At 37.5% G+C, this 23,339-nt stretch overlaps 1 protein-coding gene across 1 annotated transcript; it reads right to left on the bottom strand.

The window, feature by feature from the left end:
- Positions 1-1,184: 1,184 nt before the first annotated feature.
- On the bottom strand, positions 1,185-18,564 carry NME8 (NME/NM23 family member 8). Its single transcript, XM_009505338.2, has 15 exons — positions 18,532-18,564; positions 18,382-18,439; positions 17,360-17,466; positions 16,241-16,312; positions 15,092-15,208; positions 14,403-14,469; positions 12,474-12,550; positions 10,404-10,496; positions 7,804-7,961; positions 6,308-6,486; positions 5,058-5,202; positions 4,239-4,346; positions 3,149-3,300; positions 2,000-2,144; positions 1,185-1,407 (listed from the first exon to the last, which is right to left on the bottom strand). The coding sequence occupies exons 1-15, from the start codon at positions 18,562-18,564 to the stop codon at positions 1,185-1,187; spliced, it is 1,734 nt and encodes a 577-aa protein (XP_009503633.2).
- Between the last annotated feature and the right edge of the window lie 4,775 nt (positions 18,565-23,339).

Genomic DNA, 23,339 nt, shown 5'->3' with positions numbered 1-23,339 from the left:
TTTGTTCTTTCCGGACTTTGCACTTATAATCAATGCCATAGGTAAACTGCTTTAATTGAATGCCATTCTTTAGTATCTCAACCTTCAGCAGACTCAGACAGCAAAAGTGAGAATAAATCAGCAACAGAAGAATATTTGTGTTCTTCATCAAGGCCAGCCAAGTTAGACTGAGACAGGATACAAGTTCACTAGTTTGGCAAGGAGGTATATGTCAGGAATAGCTGTTATGTAAGAGCTGACTATATTATACTTCATCTGATATATATGAATTGAGCAAATGGACTGGAAAGGATCAGTTTATTATCCTACCTGTGACAGTAATCATTAGAAGATGTTTAGGGAAGGGATAAATAAACAGTGCAAATGTTTTTCAGAGCCCTGAGGGAACAAATAGTCTTTAACAGTCCTAAGCAGTCTCACCTGGGAAGCACACCATACCATTGGCCAATGGGCCCAGGAGCCCTGTTTAAGCTCACACTTGGGCTTAAATCTTGCTTGAGCTTTGTTGCAGGGGTACTTGTCTCTGGCCCTCTTGCCTGTTGTTCCTGACTGGACCCTTGAATGGGTCCTGGGCCTGGGTCATTTCTTGCTTTGTCTGGGATTGTTGATGGATGTGGCTACCCAGTTCTGCTTGGATGCTGTGGGGCTGTGCCCCACTGGTGAGGGCGCAGCCTGTGCTGTGGTCATGCTTGGCTACTGGCTCCTTCTCCCTTCTGGAGCATTTCCACCGTTGTTGCTGCTCCCTGCCAATGTTGTAGCAGTGCCTCCACTACCTTTCAGCATTTCTCCTTTGTAGGCTGCCTGGACTGGAGGACTTGATCCATATCACAGTGGACATGTCATTAATAGTGTTTTAATGACCTTTCTTGGCCCTGTTTTTTTTTTAAGGTAGTTATATATTGCACACCTTAGACTCCTGGAACTATGGGAAAGGCATAAATCTGTTAAGTGATGAAACCTATCTATTAAGCATACATAAAGAAGTTATTACTAACATCAAACTTCTAGCAAACTTCTACTTGTTACATTGATATGCTTTGCAACGTGACAAAAAAATTAGCTGATAAAAAATGGATGGAATATGAAGAATATATGTGTATATATAGTCTTAAATATAGGTGGTTGGGTATACAGTTGCATCTAATGACATGAATATCAATTTTCAGAGATTACATCATAATTGTTCAATCTATATCAATCTCTCCAAATACACACTCAATACTTTTCAGTGCATGTTCTCGATTAGATGATCCATGAACAGCATTAGACAAAATGTCTTGTGCAAACTGAGCTCGAATTGATTCAGGAGAGGTCTCTTTTGCCACTTCTGGATCGGTTGGACCCATTAGTTGCCTCCACTCTTCCACAGCATTTTCCTTTGATAAGATCATTATCACCGATGGGCCCCTGTAAAATCAATATAAGGAAGCTCTTACACTATTCTGAGATGCAGACTTATCTTTGACTTCAGAGGCACCATGAAGGGTTGTGGTAAGCATTGCACTATCTGAATTTTGTTAGACTGTTTAAATTTTAAAATTGGTTTCTGAGTGTTTTGCTTAAGACAATATCCTGTATTTGAAAGCGAAAAAGATTATGATGATCAGCTATTTGGATTTGGATGTTTTGTCCTAAAATGTTTCTCACTCAGTAGTTTCTGACACAAGACAATACATAATGTTTTATCAACATCTATACTAACAATATTATGAGGAAGGTACTTGCCCCACATGGGAAGAACAAGGATTCCGTCAGAAATTAGTTCTTTTTTTGAGAAAAAAATCCAAAATAATAGTCACTATCCATAAGTTTGGAAAGAATTTTAAATCTTCTTTTTAAAGGAAGAGCAGTCCAAGCTAGAAGCCACGAAACTTGCCAGAAAGAGTGACAGAATGTAAAAACCTTAGGCCACTTTGCGTGTAGCATGTTTTTTTGGCACTGTAAATTCTAAGTTTGATGTATACTTACATACCTGAGTATCGTATAGTGAGACACTTACTCAGTCATATAATTAACTAATTGTTCAAAAAAGGGTTTTCCTTTGTGGTCCTTATAAAACTGTGTAGCCATTTCATGAGTTAAAGCTTCTTCTTTAATCTTTGAGATGGTAAATCCAGCATCTTTAACTTTTTGCATAATGTCATCTAGGAGAATAACAAGCAAACTCATTCTTGATTGACATAGTTCAGATACAAAAAAAGCACCCAAACTTTAAAAGTTTCAGAAAATTCTAGATGCTTTTTTTAAAAAAAAATCACCAATACCTATTAAAATTCTACTAACAGTATCAAACAGTCATGGACAATATGACAACAATTCAACAGTCCTCTAGAGTATACAGAGGACTGTACTAATCCATCTCTATGCAGGTGACAAACCCAGGCTATTACAAACTATACCAGTAGCATTCCCTGCTGTTTTTCGCACTGGACAGAACGTGGACTGTAGCTGTAATGCTACGTCACACACCAGCCAGACTGCTAAAATCAATCTAGATTGTTGCAAGAGGGGAAGAAAGACTCACAAAAGCCAATGATGAATTAACATTATAAAGACTACTGAAATTTGTTAGGACAGAAAAGAATAATGCAAAGAAGAGGCTCTGGATAGAGGGTTTTAAAAAAAAAAGTGGCAGTAAAAATCTTTAAGGTAAGATTCCAAGTTGTACATAGCGTACTTTTTACTTTGACCTTTCCTCCTCATTCCCTTTGTGTAATAGCGAGTTAAACCAGGGACGGGAATGCATCTATTTGAGCAATGACCCCTTCTGAGTCAGCAGAGACACCTGTCTGAAATAAGTTACATGAATTTGGAAAGCTTCCTCCTCCTTTGACTTAAAAGGATGCTGGATGGCTAGTTTGCACAAGTGCCTGGCTTTTAACTGCTTAACTTAGCTAAGAACTCTCTCATTTCAATTCACCACCATTCTTGTGAAGAAGGAGCTATAGGGAAGCTTAAGCAAAGGGAAAGTGACATTTGGGACCTCAATATGAATTATGCAAGCCATGTAAAAGCATTTCTCTGCATGGAAAAAAGCATTTCAGAGAATAAAAAGAATGCATGTGACATGATTTACAGCAGGGTACATTGCTAGTATTTTGTAGAAATTGCATCTGTAGACATAGCTCATACTTTCTAGATCACTTACCTTTATGCTTCCTAGCAGCAGCAGGTTTGATTAATGCCAGCGTGTGCTCCTGAGGGAAGAAGAACTGTAATTCCTTCTGAGCATCATCGGGTGTAGAACTACCATGCAGTTGATCAATAGGTATGTTGTCAACCACATACTTTGCACGTAAACTAAGAGTCATTAAAAGAGTAAGTTACTTAAAGGAATAGCCATTTTCAGCTTCAACTATGACTAGTCTTAACCCAGTGAATATAAATTAATGTTGATCTGGTCACTTAAGTGCTTGATGACCTCTCTGTAGGAGTAAGAAGCCTTTATTGTCTACAGAAAGAACAATCAGCTTTTTAATTAACCACCTGAAATATGAACATCTCCCCTTCTAACTGTCATCTTGTTATATTTCCAAGACAATAACAGTTCTTGCTTAATGAAACACAACTGATAAGATGATACCACAGCAGTTTCTTAGAACAATAAAATAAACAGGTAAAGCTAAGATGTTAATTTATAAAATGTGCAGAAGAAACTTAGTCACAAATGAAATACACTACTGATGGAAGGTTTTCATTAAGCTAGGAATGTAAACATCTGTTCTAAGAAAAATAACCGTGCTATTTCAAGCAAAAAAGTCAATAAGCATGAGATATTACCATTACTAGAAAATTAATAGCAATACTTCTGTAGACCACAAATCTTAAAAATTTCCACCCGAGGTCACAAAGATTCAGCTTAATAGCTAAGTAACCTGTTCATACGACTGTCAGAGCAGAATTATAACAAGATCATTACAGGTGGATTCTTCCTGTGGTATGTGCTTCCAGCAGCCAAGGATTCTTCTCTGACTCAAGAGCTCTTCTTTTGTATTGATACTCTTTTTTAAACTAAGCTTTTAATTATGTTTAGTAGCCATTATTTCTAAAAAAATGCTGTAGTCGCTATGTGTAATACAACACTTCTTCCAAGAAAAGCTTAACAAACTTCAGAAATATCTATCAGTTTCCAGATGATGGCACTATAGTTACACCAGTTGGATGTGGTATTCAGTGAGATTAGGAATGTGAAAGAAAATTGGAAGCTGTGAATGATAGTTTACTATTTTAAGTATTACCTGTTTGGATTTTCCTTCTTAGCCTCTTCAACAGTCTTTGGGCCTAACAAATCTCTCCAGTGCGCTATAGCATTTTCTCGTGTTAGAGCAAGTACAAGAGTTGGACCACTGTAAAATGGGAAAACTGGCATTAAAAACAACAATTATTAAAATCTTTGTAATTTGTCAAAGGAATTTGATTATATATAGTCCAGGCCAGGAAAATGAGCCCTAGGACTAGAGGATTTAAAAACCCATCTCCATTTAAACAGCTACGGTCTGATAAAACTTTATGGGGCTTAATCACAAATCTAAATTTCAAAGTTACTGCATGTTAGCAAAACAGCCAAAATGTTGTAGACTTGTGCTATGTCTTTATTATTAGCCATAAAAATGCTGATCAGCTCCTAAGTTTTTGTATTGTCCCAGCCATGTCCCAACTTCATATGAAGGCAATACCCAAACACGATTGATTTTTCCTCCCCAAGCAATCCAGCACACAGCCTGGATGAAGATTTCAGAACTCCCTTACAGACAACCTAGATGCAGCCTTCCAGAGCAGGGCTCAACTGTTTTCACCCAAATCAATGGAACTGGCCCAACTTCCGATCCTACATACAGAGATATGGAGTAGCTAGTAATTTTTTAAAACCTGATTTATCTGTCTACTATACTTGGGAATTACCTCATTATCTGCAGTTGCCTGGTCCTGTTTTCAAGTTTTACTAAACTCTCAGATACATGGGTATCTTATAGCCATGCATTATTCAGGATAATTATTCATTGTGAAAATTTCAGTCTTATTTATAGATCCACATACTAATTTTTCATTCAGTGTACCTGGTCATTTGCTCTAGAAGGACTGGAAAGTAGTCTTGATTTTCATGCTCTTTGTAGAATTCACGTGTTTGTTCTTCAGATAGGATTATTTCTTTCTGCATTGCTATTTTGAAGCCATCATCCTTTATTCTTTGCATAATAGAATCTGTTTAAAATATTAAAATAATGCTAAATTGCCATCCATTCATTAATTTGCACACTTATGAAGAAATTACTTGGACTTTCCAATCATAATATTAAATTTTTACAGGTGAATTAATTTCTTAACTGAAGAACAGAAAACTAATTTAAAGCAACTGCTCCAGGGCTTCAGTAGTTGCCTGGACACTCAGAAACGTGATCCTCACCTCCTTAAGGCTTTCTCTCACTTCACAAATCTCAGTAGGAGTTCCTGACTGAGAAATATGATATGTGTTACTATCACCAAAAGAAAGATTTTGAATAGGTGAATATTCATTTGACTACATCTTTCAAGACCACATGCATAAGTAAGCAGTGTTTGGTACAAGTCAAAATGACTCTGTAATTGCCTATATATGGACTGCAGAACTACTCCTCTAAGCAACATACTAGATAACAATCAAGAAAATAAATACACAAGGGGAAGTCAAAATTGTAGTCTCTCAGATCTCTGTGTATAGGTTATTTCCAGTACATAGATTCTCAAGTTAGAAATAAAGTTGCTGTCTAGAATCCAGGAAAAAGTTAAAATATATGCTTGAGAAGAAAAGTAAACTTGTTTTGATGGAGCTTCATGCTATGGAGTAGATTTTCTGATTTAACCTGTAAAAACGTTGTCTGTATAGACCTGTCTTTGTGCAGCACTGCCTTATGCAGCATAGAACATCCTGGGTCAGATCTTTTTACCTTGCCATTGGATTGCCATTTCACCTTTGACCTAGATTCAAGGATAGTATCAGCTGCTTTATTACAGCAGGAAGTATGATCCCCTGCACTATGAAATTGCTAGCTTCTCTGAGAGGTCTTCTGGAAACATTCCATCCAAACATACAGTCTAAAGACATTCTTGAAAATCAGGCAAAGGAACAAAATAGCATTGACATTTACATTCTCCATGTATCAAAAAACATTAACCATTTGACTTTTTCCTGACAAAGATTACTGTCAGCTTAATGCTGGGGAGACAATAAAACATAAGGACATTTCAACAGTAGAGTCAGAATTTTTGAAGCTCAAAATACAAGACTTTTTATGAACACTAGATGGAAAATGTAGTTAGCAACACTTACGCCGTCTTTCCTTTAAGAGAGAAGGTCTGATTAAGGCCAAAGTTTTTTCAACTTTTTGGTCTGTCTTCTTTTTATCAAAATTTGGGAAAAAGAAGGCAAGTTGCCTGCTGGCATCTTCTACACTGTCTTGCACATCACATATATTTACTATACTCTCCGTTTCCATGGTTCCTTCCAACCTAACAAGATACAAAGTAATACTGTATTTAAGTCACTGCATCCATTGTGTTAATTTCTTGAAAATGTACTTTCTTAAAGTTTAGAGAAACATAAAAATAGAATGCTAAACTAAGTTTTTATTAAATTCAGATTCATGACTGAAGTAATGATTCTGAGGAAAAGAATTATTAATCTTCTCAAAAAGTGCCTTGTCATGTGCTATGAAAGAGAAACCTCAGCCATGCAGCTTTTCTAATTCCCCTCTACCTTATTCAATACAGTCTCTCTGTTCCACTAGACAGAATTACCACTGACACGTGTACAGTGTATAATGACTGATCAATAAGATAATTGTGCTTAATTAATGTACAGCATGAAAAAAACCCAAGAGCGCTTCAGAATTGTCTTTAACAGAGATACTTTTCATTGTTACTTGCCTGTATTTCTAGAGTTTATTTAGCTATGTAAATACAGTCACTCTTGGCCACTTCCAGAAAATGCAATATTCCCCAGCTGTACTAAATTAATGCAGAAGGGGATACAGCAGGGATCAACAAAAACATCCATTATTATGACAAGTTCTTTTTTGGAACAAAGTATTTAAATTCATGTTGCTTTTAGTAAATCTCCTGTCTCAGTATAAAACTTGATCCAATATTTGAATTTTTTGTCAACACTCTCCATATTGCCTGATGCTGTGTATACAACTATCATCATCTTTAAAATTCTCTAAAAATATTTGGCATACGAGAAAATCAGATATTTCAAGATACAAGGTTGTGAACAGCTAATCCATATCAATAATTTTATGCATCTTGGAGTGGGGGGGAAAAAACCCAGGACGCTCCCACTTGTTTGCTGGCTTTTCCAGAGTGGTCCCAGGGAGCACAGCATGCTTCAGGTGTCCCCTAGTCTCCCTTGAGCCACATCTACATCTTCCCAGTGCAGGTAGGAGTAAACATGGGCAAGAGTGCAACCCTCAGTGGGCAATGCTGGCAGTCGCTTTGTCTGGGTGAAGTAGTATGAAGTGGAATTGCATGGAGTACATCAGCTTGTATAACACTGTTCCCATTGGTCTGACAACCCATTCAAGGCTAGTTCAGAAAGAGCAGGAGATCAATGCCCTTTACCTAGGAAGCATGGAGTTTCTCTTTTCCCACAGGAACTGCGATTGCATCACCAGGGGTGGTCCTGTGAAGGACCAGGTGAAGAAATCTGCCTGTTCCCTGGACCCTGTGCACACAGGCATGTGAGTATCTGTAAGAATGTGCCTTAGTTTGTGGGGTGCTCTGAATCCTGTAACTGAATCATATATGTACATTTTAACTGGTAGTTACCTGTCTGGCTTCTCAGCCTCAAGATCATCAGGCACACTTTCACTCCATTCACGCAGTTCTTTCCAGTGAGGAATAGCATCAGTTGCTTCTTTTTTAGTGATTACCAAAACGTGGCATGGTCCACTCATCATAAATTGAACAAAATCATCAAAATCAGGCTAAAAAACATAATTTCCCCCCTATGAATTGCAGGAACCCTGAGTTAAGCATCAGAAATGAGATGACCATGCTTTCTAAAGTAGCTCATAATTCCTGTTCTAAAACGGCATTCACATACATATTCAAAACCCTCTCAAACTGCTTGTCAAGTTTTTTGATCAGGCATTTGAGACAACATTATAAATGTCTAAAACAGAATTAACTGAGATAAAGGAAGTCATAGAACTACATTAAGCAAGTACCAAACGTTCTTCTGGGTTAAAATGTAAATGACAAGAGTGAAGAAAATGATCTAGAACTTGATGTGATCAAATGCTGTGCTTGCAGCAGCACATACAGTGCAACATAACAAACTGCAATACAGTTGCATTCATGATTTTTGAAACCAAAAATCGGGTAGCTGGATGTAAATATAGAACACTGAGGTATTTGCAAGACATTTGTAGGCTTTTCCTTCATTCTCTTTCCTATGTTCTTTTTATTCCTTCAGTGTCAAGCTTCAATATTATAAATGTACATTTTCATCAGAAAATAACTTTTGAAGCTGTTGTGAGTTTTTAATAATTTTTCCTTGTATGTCACCTCTTTCTTCAATACTGTAAATTTCCTCAAATTTCTTCTCTCTTTTAAAATATTCTACTAATTCTCTTCTTTACCAGTCACCCTGATCTAACTGTGTATGATACCTTTTTCCTTTAATACAAGGAAGAAATATTCACATGTATGCTTTCAATTCATTGCTTTTCTCTTTCAGTTATCTTTGTGTCTATGCATACACTTAACCCATTTCACAAGATGAACACACTAAAAAGAGACAGAATGAGTGTAGGTACAAAAACATTTAGTACAAAGCATAAAGGGAGTATCCACACTGTTGTGGTTTCAAAAATACACTTGATCACATTAAAAGAAATAGATGTGGCTATTAGATTTGGCTCTTCTGTCTCACTCAGCTTCATTATTAAAAAGAAACAATTTTTGCTTCTAGTTATACCTGAAGGTCTGTTACCTTGAGTCTCCAGTTATAATAGGCAGCCTCTGAACTTTCAGCAAGCTTGCAGAGTATTGAATCAGGAATAATTTTGCCCACTGGGCACAATGGAATGTATATTCCATATTGTCACTTTAACATAATTATTTTTCAGCTTAGAATTACACTTACAGGATAGCAAGTAATAGGGCCCTCTGAACAGTCCATAGTATTGTTATTCTCCCTGTCCTAATGTTGGCTAGGACCTGCTGTGGTATAGTAGTGCTGCTATGTATCAAACGCTGCATGTTTCTCCCATCTTTGCTCCTCCCACATCTCCCTCTACACCTAATGAATCTCAAATTTGGCTGCTGTTTCCATGAAGATAACTTATTTTTACTTTTATTTCAAAACTGCCTCTGTCTAAACTAGAATCCCAGCCTTGCCAAAACTAAGCTCTTCACGATTCCTTACAAGCTCTCCCCGTTACTTCCTTACTGAACCATAGTGCAGCCATCTGGTGATTACTGTCAGACTTCTTCTGTCCCTCTGGATTCACTAGGAATCATCTTATCTCAGTCTCATTCATTTGGAATGCCACAAGAACACTTTCCCAGCTTCTTCTTTTTATTATGCCAGTCCTTTCATTGATCCCTTCCTTTGGCTCCTCTAATAACATCAAACAAATTGGTTGTCTGCTTGTAATTCCAGACTCTGTTTATATTATGCAGATCTTAAACAGGAAAAGGTATAAATATTTGCTAAGCATCTTCATTTTTGTGATTCAGGTCCTCTCGTAGAGTTAACTTCATCTATCATACTGTCAAAGCACTTGACAATATTCAGGTGCTGGCTTGCTAGACTACTGCCATTTAATGGTAACCAGCATAATTTCATCGTTTTCCTGAACTTTCTGTCCCTAGCTATTTGTTGTCCCCTCATACAGGATAAGGCCAGAAAAATAAACTTCAGTGGGATGCTTTCTCTTTCTTGCCTGTGCATGTGCTTAGTCCCCGTACTACCCCCTGATAAAAGCTGTAAAGAAGAAAAAATGTAATAACTACTATAACTTATTTTCTGGCTGGAAGAGTATGTGTCAGATAGATACGTAGTATCATATAGATTACACTAGCTTTTGGTCTTGTGCTACGTTTCAGCACCTAACAGCCTAGGTTTAGGGTTATGACTAAGGGTAATACACATTTTGCTAATAGAAAGAACTACAAAATCTTTTGGTATTTGATTGGAGTTCATTTTAATTTAGTTGGAATGTTAGAGTGCTACCAAGCTATATTTGTATGAGCTGGTAAGAAAAACATAGAGATAATATCTCCTTTTTTCTGTGTACTAAATCTACATTAATTCAGTTCTTCAACATATTAAAAATATACAAGACAGATTTGCAAACACATATAGCTACAATGATGTATTTCACCTGTTCCTTTTGTTTAGGTTTTCAGTTTGTTTTTACCTGTTCTTTATTCCTGGCATAGAATACTCTGATTTGCTCCTCAGTTAGTATTTTCTCCTCTGCTGCTTCAATGCCAAATCCTGCATCTCTAATCTGCAATTATTCAGTTATTACTCAGTGGCATTTGAAACTAGATATATACAAAAATCATCGTATTGTAAACATGAAGATTGATTGCTTTTGGAAGCTATCTTAAGTTTATAATTATGTGAAATATTCCCAATATAACTGCTACGTTTACCTAAACTAAAGTTCCAGCTTTTCAAGTGCTTCACTAAATTCAGGATTACAGTGCTCACTAAGATAATGTTTGTGAAAAATATAGTGCAATTCAATGTATGTATTAATTCATTAGTTAATAATCCCCTTTATTTAACATTGTATAAACTCATTTTAACCATTGTGAGTGATTAACATGCACCCACTTTTAAAAATTTTATTATAGACTATATTATAATCAGAGTAGTCATATAAATGTGTACTTGTCAACAATTGTGTATTTGCACACTTACATAGCCTACACCAAAATTCATAGTCTACTGGTATGAGGTTTATACCATACACTGATATTTAAACAACAAAGGCACTACCCAGCCCCAATACTGATCATATGCCAATATTAATCTGCTTACCAGCACTCTGCTCTCTAAAAAGCCCCTATGACGCTGCTGAGCGTTTCCAGATTGCCTTGTCAAGGCTGAGTGTAGAGACAGTATGGGAACACACCTCATAAGGCAGCGTGAAGGCAGAGCCAACTAGCAGCTGCTCAGCCCCACCTAAATTGGTTTCGAGCACTGCCTGCTTTTTTCACCTTTACTGAGCAACCTTCCTTTCTGGCCAAGGTAGAGTAATTGCAGAAACAACCTATACAATGCTCTGGTTTTCTTTCTTGCAAAGGTCACTGGCCATGTCATAATTCTTTTTACAGTTAGCATAATTTTATTTTGATATATAGTGTCATAAGGCACTTTTTTTCTAACAGAAACAGTGAGAAATTCATGTAATTGAAATAAGTATTACTATAGCATCGTATTCTGGAAGGGAAAAGAATTTTTCTTTCGCTGTGTGATGGCTTAAACAATTTCTGAATCCTCGGATGCACCCTTGCATACCTGGTGGAATCACATTCTTCACCACAGGAACAAATACTGCACTACTGACAAATATTAGTGTACAATTACTAGTGCACATGAATTAGCCTCACCACCTACATGCATATATTGTCATATGTGTCTGTGCACACACTCTTTTACACGAGGAACTGCTTAGTTGATTTATGTATGCCTACTATTCTTAAGGATGCTGTGCGAAGAATTTCTAGTTCTTGTTTCTATTGAAATATGAGGAAAAAACTTTTCTGTCTGTAGATTTCTTGTGTCGCTGATCAACACAGTATGAATTAATGTCATTCAAAAATGACCCGAGGGCTGGAGCACCTCTCCTACGAGGACAGGCTGAGAGAGTTGGGGTTTTTCAGCCTGGAGAACAGAAGGCTGCGGGGAGACCTTTTTGTGGCCTTCCACTAAAGGGGGACTATAGGAAAGATGGGGGCAATCTCTTTAGCAAGGTCTGTCATGACAGGACAAGGGGTGAGGGTTCTAAACTAAAGGAGGGTAGATTTAGACTGGATATAAGGAAAAAATGTTTTACAGTGAGGGTGATGAAGCACTGGAACAGGTTGCCCAGAGAGGTTGTGGAGGCCCCATCCCTAGAGATATTCAAGGTCAGATTGGACAGGGCTCTGAGCAACCTGATCTAGTTGAAGATGTCCCTGCTCACTGCAGGGGAGTTGGACAAGATGACCTCTAAAGGTCCCTTCCAACCCAAATCATTCTATGAATCTATGATTCTATGATACCTCACCTAGTGACATAAAATACTAAAGCAATAGTGCCAATCTGAATACCATATTATTTCAGGTCAAAATTATCTTGCTTTTACCATCCTTATCAGAGAAGCATTAACAGGTCTTGTTCTAAAGCCTGGGCATATATTAGGATCTACTTAATCTTACATCTTGCTACTATACCTATGCTAAATAGGATGAATTAATCTTCAAATTTTGTCTACCTTTTTTTTAATTTCCTCTACGCGTCCCTCTAAGACATCATCAGGTTTTATGATTCCAACAGAATATTTGACGACTTCTGGGAAAGGGAAGAAACCATGTGTCCATGAATACATTTATCAAAATAGATACACAACTGAATTTTCTGTTACTTACAAGTGGGTTCCTCTAAATAATTCTCCATTTTAATATTGAGATGGCCAAACACTTGTTCCAAAAAATAACTGACTCCAACACTGAAAGCATGTCTTTGAGTGTGGGACTGTCCTTGGCCATCCCTGGAATCCACATTCCCGATGAACCACTAGTTTTTTGGGTCATAGGGTGGAGAAATGGTTCACATGCATCTAGGTGTGGTGGAGAAACTAGTATTTAAGATGAGTGCTTTGTCTAGGAAGCTCTGTATGTACAACACTAGAAATGTGAAAGGAATTAATATTACTAAGAAAAATTCACTAAGTGAAAATATGTATTAATATTGGAGATTTCCAGTAAAATATAAATTTCTTGTCATCCTAGATGGTTGTTTCCTTAGCGTTGTGAATGCTGAAGTAATATGCAAAAAATAACTGTTGAAGTAACACACGCTTTGCTAAGACAATCTAATGTTTAAAACAAGAGGTGTTGTTCCCAGTTGTAGGCACACAGCTACAGCTTCTGTAGTGTACAGATCCTTGCAAAATGACAAAAAGTAGCCAGAAAAGAATATGAGCTACATCTTTCTTTGCAGAATCTGAGGTATACAGTTAAGCATTAACATGTAATTCAATCAGATCCCAAACACTGTAGAACTTGATAGCTCTAATGGAAACACCAGACTACTACTTGTTTCCAGTACTGGAAAAGTCTCATAGGCACCTGTATGCAGTAAGGAAAATATTACCATAAAGTGTTAGTGTATTACAGCTTCTGAGGGATCCCCTAACCTGAAGCTGAACCCAAGCTGAAAACTCTGTTCCCTGATTCTGTCAGAGATTTAGGTTCTGTGGGTTAGTGCAAAGTGTGTATATAATTGCTAAAGGATTTAAAATACTGTACTACTTGGTCTCAGAGGGTTTAAAGATGAGGTCAGGAACACGTCACTTGTACCATACAATGAAGAAGACATGAAGAGGAAGGAGAATGGACACAATCTGTGACAGTCGAATCAGATGACTTACACAGGAAAAAAAAGCCAAGATAAAGAAGAGAGAGAATGAGGCATTTATTCCCTCTGAACATTTCCAGATGGCAGTCTGTGCATATATGAAGTAGCAGGAAGCTTCAATAGCCACAGATAACAATAATAGAAAAGATGTAGGCCCCAGCTCATGACAAGCCTGAAACAAACCATAGGCACGAGACCCAAAAACAAGATAGTGCATATTTTTCAGTCTCTTTGGAACCCTATCCTACTCTTGTGGATTTATGCTCTTATGTCATTCTGTACTTTAGTGCTTAAATCTAGCCTGGTGAAAAAATTAATTAAAAATAATCTGAAACACAAGGCATGCCATTCCTTCAGCAGTTAACTCTTCCTGTCTTCACAGGTTGCCCCCATCTTGGTGTTTCTGTAGCACATCCAAGGGTTAACAAGCACCATCTGAACAGAAGTACATAGCTAACACAGGGACTGTGTAGAAGTGACTTTCAGGCACTAGTTTTACACAGGAGAATTCCTGGCACATAGTACTGCTGTTGTATGCCAAGGGCCTGAATTCTGAAGGTTTCCAAAAGGAGGTGAAAACGCTAATGATGATAGTCCTATAACTCAATTCTTTACAGAAGAAAAGTTCCCCTCAGTTTGATATCCTCAGCAATGACCTCTCATGTTATTAACTCACAGGAAGGTTATTGGTGCTGGAAATACACAATTATTAATAAAATAACTAAAAAGACATTTGTTCTTTTCCTTTCTGTTAACATTTCTAAAATAAATCAAATATATTTACCCTTGGGTACATTCTCCTCAACAGTCTCTTCTGATGATTTCTCTTCCAGGAAAACAAGTTCATCTACCTAAGGTAATTGTAAATACAGTGCAAGTACATCACCAGTGTGAAGCTGAAGTCACAAAATACAGCTGTCAGATCTTGAAAATACTTTTATCTTAATGTAATAATAATGTAAAATAATGTAATATTTGCTACCCAGGAAAGTGAGCAATTCTAGGAAAGACCTTGGGCTAGCCTGATTTTCCTTAACTGAGCTACAGTTTGTTAAAAGTTTCCTTTCACTGTAAGTGTTCTTTGATCTCCATTTTCACTCAAAACAAGCAATGAGACATGACTATTTTCCATGTCTTTCTTTTTTATGATGCATTCTTACTAGGTTATATATGATAAAAACTCAGTTCTGAAAGAAAAAATGATGACTAAAACCTTTATGTGCTGGTGCCATTTTGTCCATCTCTCCATTCCTTGCATTAACTGGCTAATCTGTAAATTTCTTAAGTTTTTATAAAGTACAATCTAATGGAAATTTCTAAAAAAAACCCCTCACATCTGCCACTATACTGTTAATAAAAAAATACAAAAAATTAAACATTACGTTATAGAAACCACTATCACAGGCATTGAGAGAAACCATGTAAGTGCAATAAAGATACTCATTTGTATTTAAGTATCTATTTTGTGAGTACCTCGGTGCGTTCCTTCTGCCCAGCTGTAATTTCCCTTTCTTCTTGCACTAGCTCTGTTATTTTCTTCCTTATAAGAGGAGCATTTACACCTCTCACTATTGCAATAATTTTGCCGTTCTGTAAAAGAGAAAATAGCACTCCTGATGAGTTTTTGTTGCTTAGTTTACACATTAACTTGAGTTTTGGAACATGCTTTATCTTGCTGCTTTTTCCAGCAACAGGACCATTTCCTATGCTCACTGAAGTGAATACCAAATCTACTACTGCTTCTACTAGTTTAGAATGAAACTTTCTTACTTTTACTTCCTCCCTTCCTCTTCTGGCTCATTTTCTATGTTTATTTCTAGGCTCACCGTTAATAGTACAGTCAGAAGTAAATGCAAATATGGAATTTATTAGCTCTTAATTTCTGTAACATGGAGTTTTCTATCTTTTCATTTGCATTGTGTTTCAGTGCATGCTCTAACGCACTCAGGAGCACCATAGTGAAGCTAACTACTGGTGATGAAAGATACTGCCAACTTCACTTGGCAGCATTCAGTTTCAAACCTGAAAGTGTCCTGTAAGTATCATTGTTCTTGGCTTTTAGTTGTGGGAATTCAAATCCTAGCACCCTCAGGTTGAAAAACCCACTGTCTCTTAAGTGAGCAGTGTTCTACAGCGGAGTTGTAGGAGAACTGCCTTTCTGCATCCATCAAGGAGAGAAAATAAATACATGATTCATTGTTACAATTGCTCAGGTGTGAAAGATGCAATTTTAGTTAAAAAACTTGAAGTGGCAGGAAATGTAAGCTCTTTATCCCTGAGGCAAGGTGTGCATAAAATAATAATTTCACTGTAGCCGCCTTTAGACACTTGATGTGAGGCAACCCTGGAAAACTTATACTGATTTCTCGCTAAGTAACTACCAAAACTGTGGCTACCACAAATCTTCTGTGGCTGTATGTGCAGCAGCCACAACAAAAATGTGCTCAAGAACCACATATCTAGTCATGCAAAACAGCCTCAGGTAAACAGCATCTGATGATATGATCCTACATATTGTAAAATGTGAGGACATGATTTATACAGCTTCACATCTCTTAATTTGCTGAAAAATTAATGCAAAAGCAGGCAGTACATTAAAAAAAAATGATGTGATGTACTTACAACACAAAAAAGAAACACAGGTTCACATTTATTCCTAAATGGTCGCAGAGTTGGAATGCTGTCAGCCTCTGCCTGAAGTCAGATGAAAAATGTTATTTACTTACATAAGCGTGTATATGTATGCATATATATATATATATAAAAGCCTTTTTGCTTGCAGGAAAACTTCAGTCATATACTTTGGTGTTACACACAAACTGCAGTCTTAAATACAACTAGCAGTCCTATGGCACTTGCTGGTGGTGAAGAAAGAATGGGTTTGGCAACATGGGATTGGCCTCCCTTTGTATTACAGCAGCTAATCACAGAAAAATACCTTATCCTAATACTGTTCTCCCATGTAAGTAATAATAACATACATAAATGAGGAATTAGTCCATGCAATCTTGACAGAAGAGATTACTCACTGTAAGTTGGTCTTTGTGATGTGGTCAAATTTATGAAAGCACTTAAGATAATCTCTGAACATGACTGTCTACTTTTTTGTCTATAAACAGCACATGTATTTTCTCCAAAAATGCTTTGATCAGGCAATTGAAAGTTTTAAGTAACATGAAAAAGGATGAGCTTTGTCAACATCTGGGAGGAACTCAATCTGTGAAGTAAATTTATCTACTTTAAATATGATATATACCTCCTATTTTATGCTGCTAGTACAGAGGAATATTTTTACTACTATAGTTTTGTGAAAATTTATTTTTCAATTCCTCCTTTATGTTCTCTTAAAAATTAAATACAAGAGAACATTTGGGGAAAAGGGGTAACAGCATTTTTCAGCGATGTAAGAATTTTAAATGTGATCATCAATAATGTATAGGGTTAAAACTAAAAATCCTATAGGCAGGCTTTTAAATGTTTCTGCAATCTCATCAAGGAAAACAAAAGTTGTTGGATATCAGCTCCCTTTCTGTTATAGCTTCTTCCATATTTATTACCATTTCTAATCTACCTCTAAACAAAGTATTATGAAGAGATATGCAGAAGAAGAGGCAACCAGGCCAAAATTGTGACCACTTGGTATGAGGACAGTAAAATGAAAGCTCTGTATATGCAGGCAGATAAAAAGATATATTTAAAATAAAAGGTAAAGAAAGTTCCATACAGAATTTACATTCTTACCACCGCAAAATGCAACATATCGTCTTCACCAAACTCATTCTTCAGTTTTCTGAATAAATTAACCACAGCTTTGCACGGACCACACCAAGCTTGATACACATCTATTACTAAAATATAATTATCTGGAATTACAGACAGCTAACTTATAAAATGAGATATATTTATGAGTGCATTGGAACAGTGCTGGGAAGGTGTTCATATCCTATCTCAGTCCTCTCCTAGTCAATGAATACATCATGAAGACATCAATGTATTCACTGGATACATCACAGTTTCCTAATTTATTTCAATTACTTTTGACGTCAGCAACATTCTTCACAATACTGTTTGAAATTATTCATCCAAATAGTTACATTTGTCTCATATTCCTTTTCCTTTTAATTGTTCTTTTTCTTTTCCCACTTTTGTTTTTCATTCTTATCTAGATCTTTATTCTACAGTATTTTTACCTCCATGAGCCCATGCAGATTATTTCTTTCCCATTACTACTCCTCTGTAGGCATGATCCCAGTACAGATTTGTTCCTTCTACCCAAATACAGTTCCTAGGAGACCTAGGAGACACTGTTATTGGTCTGAGCAAACTGAAAACTGGGAATAATACGTGTCATAGAACATGCACACTCAAGAATGGTGACCAGTTAACCGCTAGGTACAACTGTACAGTGTTAATTTAGTCTGTACTAGATTTCAGGGAAAAACTTCCATAGAAGTGTCCTACCTCCTATCATACAGAATACCATATTGGAAAGGTATTTTCTAAACATCAGCCTACAGAAGTGCATAAAATAACGGATAATATGATTTGTGACAAGTATTTATTTATCAGAGAAAACAGTATGTATTCATAAACACAGTATATACCTTTATAAATATATTAGTATAACCTTTCTTTAAAGGATAACATGGCACTTGTCTTCTAGATTTATGACAAGTATCTATTAAAGATGATATGATATATAAGTATGAGGAACTGTAAATGTCTTCATGAAACATTAAACAGAAAATAGTAGCAGTTAGTACCTACTACACCATTTGTCAGCAACATTTCATCCCACTGTTTTTGATTGGTTATTATGGCCTGAAATAAAATGAATTGACATTTTAGCATCCTAAAAAGGCATAAAAAAACCTAGTAAATTCTAGAATTGTTTAAGTAATTAGGATTTATACCTGGAGCTGGGTTTCTTTCTTCTTCTCTGCCATTTCCCTGTGATTTAAAAGAACGTGTGACATGAAGAACTGATTTATATGGTTTTCAACACAGCACTCCCAATTCCCTTGAAAATTAACTCGACTGGAGCCCTCCAACAATGGCAGTTAACACCCCCATCAGAAATCTGTGGAGCAATACAAAATTCGTTTGGAAGACCCACACAGCAGAGGCAACAGAATAAAATTTATTTTCTTAATCTGTTCGGGTCTTCAAAATTTTTTGCCCTCACCAATTTTTCAAGCTTATAATTACTATGTTCAGAATGGCCACAGGGACCTTGGATGGGATGACAGCTGCTGTAATATCAAATCAGGCTTTCTGTCTTCTGGGATACATGAAAAGCAATGACTGACATGTATTCCATAACTAAAATCCCAAACTGAATCCTGGTGCATTCATCACTCTTTCATTAATAAAATATCATTCATATTTTTTGCACCTTTTTTTTTTTTTTTTATAGATAATTAACTATGAAGTGGGCAGGAAAACTGTCTTAGTTAAATTACATACTTGGATGAAGTCTGACTTCAGCTTCCAAATGGAGCTTGACTGAAGAATGGATGTTATCACTGGATCAGCAGCTTCAGTGGAGCTTTGTAAAGATCTTGATAGTCTCTGTCTTGGGGAAAACAAAAGTGCCACCATGAATGTCACCCCCACTGGCACTGATATCTGACAAGTCAACCAGCAAATACATCCAGAGTTCGAACTATCCTGGCATCTCCACTGGAGCTGCTCCCTTTAGATCACAGACTGAGGCATAATGGCCAACATGAGAGCTCTTGCCCTGATGCTTGTTTCATATTTCATCTAAAAATATTATTAAGGAATAAAATTTTAAATACAATACTTCTTCAAGTCATTTGAATGAGGTAGTGAGACAGAGTCGTTAGCATGGCATTACATTCAGTCCTTTAAAGACTTTGAGATGATGCTAACTATCAAAACTATAGGAAACTGGTGAAAATATCCCATATTACTAGGAAACCTTCATCTAAAGAACTCGTCTTTCATTGTTACCTGCTGTCACTGAGCAACAAGAGTGAATGTACCGCAAGACTAGATCTACAAAATATATACCACATATATCACAATGGGCTATACTTCCCAATCGGACTATACATGCTCCCCAATTAAAAATGTGCAGTTGTGCATTCTCAGATGGCAAATGAAAGCACTGCAGAACAGACATATGATGTGCATGCAAATACATAAACACACGTACTAATCTGGCATAGTAGCTGTGTGAGACAGATGTGAAGATACGTGTGACATCTATACTTTTTAATAAATTTTTTGTATAACATTCTCTCGGTAATACAGTCAATATTACACTGATAAACCTTGAACAGACAAGCACATTTTCTTTGTTATCTATGACACAGGCAACATGCTTCTCTAACTTTGATACAAGGTGTTTTGCTATCCACATGCTACAAGTCTTGCCACACACTTTACTACTAAAACTGCTTTCTCAGACTATTTCCATTTTAAAAACAGGCTTGGGTCCACACTCAGATACACTGACAGGCTGACATTCAAATATGCAAACTCTTTGCAGATAGACATTCAGTATCCTAGAACAAACATTCGTACTTATATATACATGAAAATATCCAAGCACTTGTGAGATTTTGGCATGCACCTGTGTATACATACATACATGCATGCTCCTAGATAACACTCTGATGGACTGTCTGCTCCCTACCCTTGAATTCTATGAAACTGGATAAAAAACAAAAAGTCATGGATGGAAAACACTCATTGAAGTACCCTACACTTCGGCTTGCACACACATGCATGCCTGCACGCTTCCACAAGTACCTGCAAAGATTCTCATCCTTCTGCAGGCACCCAAGCATGCAGGCACACACCTTCGTGTGTGCACTCTTCTGCACAGGCCCTGCGTGCACTCTTGTGCGTAAGTCTCCCTTCTGCACGCACACAGAAGCGTGGATAGGTGACCAAATGTGCGGACACATGGCAGCTCAGGGGCAGCATGCTACGCAGGTTCCCATGATCAGGACGCTCAGGTGCTCGTGCACCCAGTGGTTCGACACACACAAATGCAGCCTCCACGACAAGCACGTCGTCGCACAGCGGCTTGGGTATCTCCTCACCCCTGAGACAGAGGGGCACCCCCAGCCCCATGCCCGCATGCCCACCTTGCTCCTGTCCTAGACCAGCCACTTGCCTGGGGACACCCTGTGGCCGCCCGCCTGCCACGCCCACAACGGCTCTAACTGCCTACCTGGGCCGTTACCCTGCCCCAGCCCCCGTTGCTGCTCAGTGTCCAACCGCCATTTTGCCCCCATCACCCTTTTTTACCAGTCTGGGGCTGACATGGCGCTGAGCCCAGCTGCGGGCATGCAGAGAGGGGAGTGGGGAGGGAGCCAGCGAGAGCAGGGGTCGGAGGAAGCGGCGCCATTTCCTGCGCTGTTTCTCCTCTGTTTCTCTCCCCCTGGGCAGAATCTCACCTCCGCCTTTAAAATGTGAGAAGATTAGTCTTGGAACGTAACTGGCAATCTACCTTCACTCTGTGTGACTTGCAGACTGTGAGATGATGGGGATGAAAAGAGGAAATTTTTTATGGACGTTGCAGTGACCAAAGCAGGGTCTTGAAAGCCAAATAATGGCTTATGCTCAGCCGCTATTGATGCAGGTCGGTGATGGCATCCTTTTTCAGATGGTAGCTTGCATTTCAGCAGCCCCAAAAATTCACAGAAGATGTAGTTCAGTTATACAGGTAGAAAGCGTGATTGGCCCAGAGTATGATGTGGCAATTTTCATATATAGATAAACTCTTAAAGGCATCCTAGCTGGTGAGAATTGCTTTGTGGAGTTATAGGTTTAAGAATTATCACAAAACAAATGTAAACTGCTAACATTTCACATATGCATGCTGTTCTTGGCTTGTAAATCATCCACGTTTCCAATTTTTTTCCGAAGCCCTGCCCAGGCATACTAAGTGCTGTTATGGGTATCTACTGCATCTTAAGAAAATCTAGTTTCAGTGACTTTCTTGTCACTTTTCTTAAGCTTTCTGGGACTGCTCACCAAAGCATGACTTGCAAAGACCCTACCTAAGAATTAATTTTATTTTCTGAATTTAATATGAGGAAAAAGGTAGGGTAACAGCACTTAAAGGAGTGAGAATATATGTTCTTTCTCACTGTTAAATCATCTCAAGTTGATGGATGTTCATTCTGCAGCAGTGTGAATGAGGCAACGTTTCCACAGAGTTGCAGAAGTTTTCAATGCTGAGATATTGCTATGCCCTAACAGCTTGGATTAGATCGATTAGGTGGCAAGACAGACTTCATATCCAGAGCAGTAATAATGCATTTATATAGCCAATGCTAAATCACTTCCTACATTTTCTTTTACTGGAAAACTCTAGCTTTGGAACTAGTATAAACTCTGCATTGGCCTGCTTGGAAGTAGGGCAGTGCCCTTGAATAGTCTTTCTTTTCCTGCATGAAGAAGGAAAACAACTTTCAAAACCTTAACAGGCTTACAAAATTATAAAGAACTACAAAAGATGAGATATTTAACCCACCCGCCATGTGGAAGTTAAAGCCCCAAAACATAGGCTGTGTTTCTGGGGTTTCCTTTGCAGGCTGCTAACTTCTTTATCCAGACCACTTTCTCCATGAACACCCACTTTTTTATATATTAGGAAAAAAAAAAAGTCTTGAAGAGAAACACTAGAATGAAGTAATGCTCCTGTACCAAATGTTAAAAGGCTGACGCAGCCTGTTCTTTAACCGCTCTGCTCGAATGGATCATATGTATGCTTTGGATATCATGAAATATTTAATGTAAAGGGATCTCATTCATAAATTTGGTATTTTAAAATATTGGACTTAAAAGAACAGGTCAATTTTCACTGCACCGATCCCCATCAACACATTTGCAAAATTTAGAAACAAGTAGTAAATGAAGATTGGAGTTGTGTCATCTGTTCACTAATCAGCAGCTACACCTCTTCTTCTTGGGTCTCATGTCTGCCTCCCTCACTTTTTTTTCTGATCATCATCAACATTTCAGTGAGGAATTAGGTCTACATGTTATTGTCTAGTAATTGTTGGATAAGGGTATATGCCTGACTGGGGGTGAGGTAGGAAGGAAGGGAAATTAAATAGTAAGAGCCTTGAATAAAGAAATTATTTTCTGCAGCTTTTGATTTTTAACCTCTTCCTTTCTATATACTTGATCGCATTGTACTAATGTGAATTTACCCAGGGAATTAGAGGCAATGACTGTTTCTTCTCTTGGTTCCTGGGATGAAGTTTGAAACATTATATCTACAGAGACATGAAAGCAAGACCTTGATTGGAGGTTGTACCTGATTTCCATGTCACTTCCCCCCCCCCCCAAAAAAAAAAAGGACTTTCTTCTGTCTGAGTGCTTTAGCTAGCAACTTAGGCAGTTTCAGTGCAGCTTGTTGACTTTATTTGAAGTTCTTCTATAATAAACACTAACAAAAAAAAATCTGCAAATGTGCACTTTCAGTGGAGCAAGTATAATAAAAAGATGCTTCTTTAGGTTAGAGTGTATAGATCTGTAAAAATCTTATTGACTTTAATGATGGTATACTTAGCTTATCCAGACCAGAACTTTCAGTGGTCATTATAAAAGACATCAGAGAAAAAGGGTTAGAAGTTTACTGTCTTTTTTTCCCTGAATAAAATTATTCTGTAAGTGTACTGAAAATATATGATGGATAAACCAAAATGGGTTCATGATGCATGACTACGTAATT

This window comes from Phalacrocorax carbo, chromosome 2 (genome assembly GCF_963921805.1).
Source record: "Phalacrocorax carbo chromosome 2, bPhaCar2.1, whole genome shotgun sequence".
In the NCBI taxonomy this organism is placed as follows: domain Eukaryota; kingdom Metazoa; phylum Chordata; class Aves; order Suliformes; family Phalacrocoracidae; genus Phalacrocorax; species Phalacrocorax carbo.
This window is presented reverse-complemented; position numbering and strand designations above follow the sequence as displayed.

Coding starts and splice junctions, on each gene's coding strand:
- NME8 (XM_009505338.2), bottom strand. CDS start 18,564: ATGGCAGAGAAGAAGAAAGAAACCCAGCTCCAG. Junction 3,301..4,238: donor AAGAAGGAAAATCCAAACAG/GTAATACTTAAA, acceptor AATGACTCTTAG/TTTACGTGCAAAGTATGTGG. Junction 1,408..1,999: donor TTAGTTAATTATATGACTGA/GTAAGTGTCTCA, acceptor TTGATTTTACAG/GGGCCCATCGGTGATAATGA.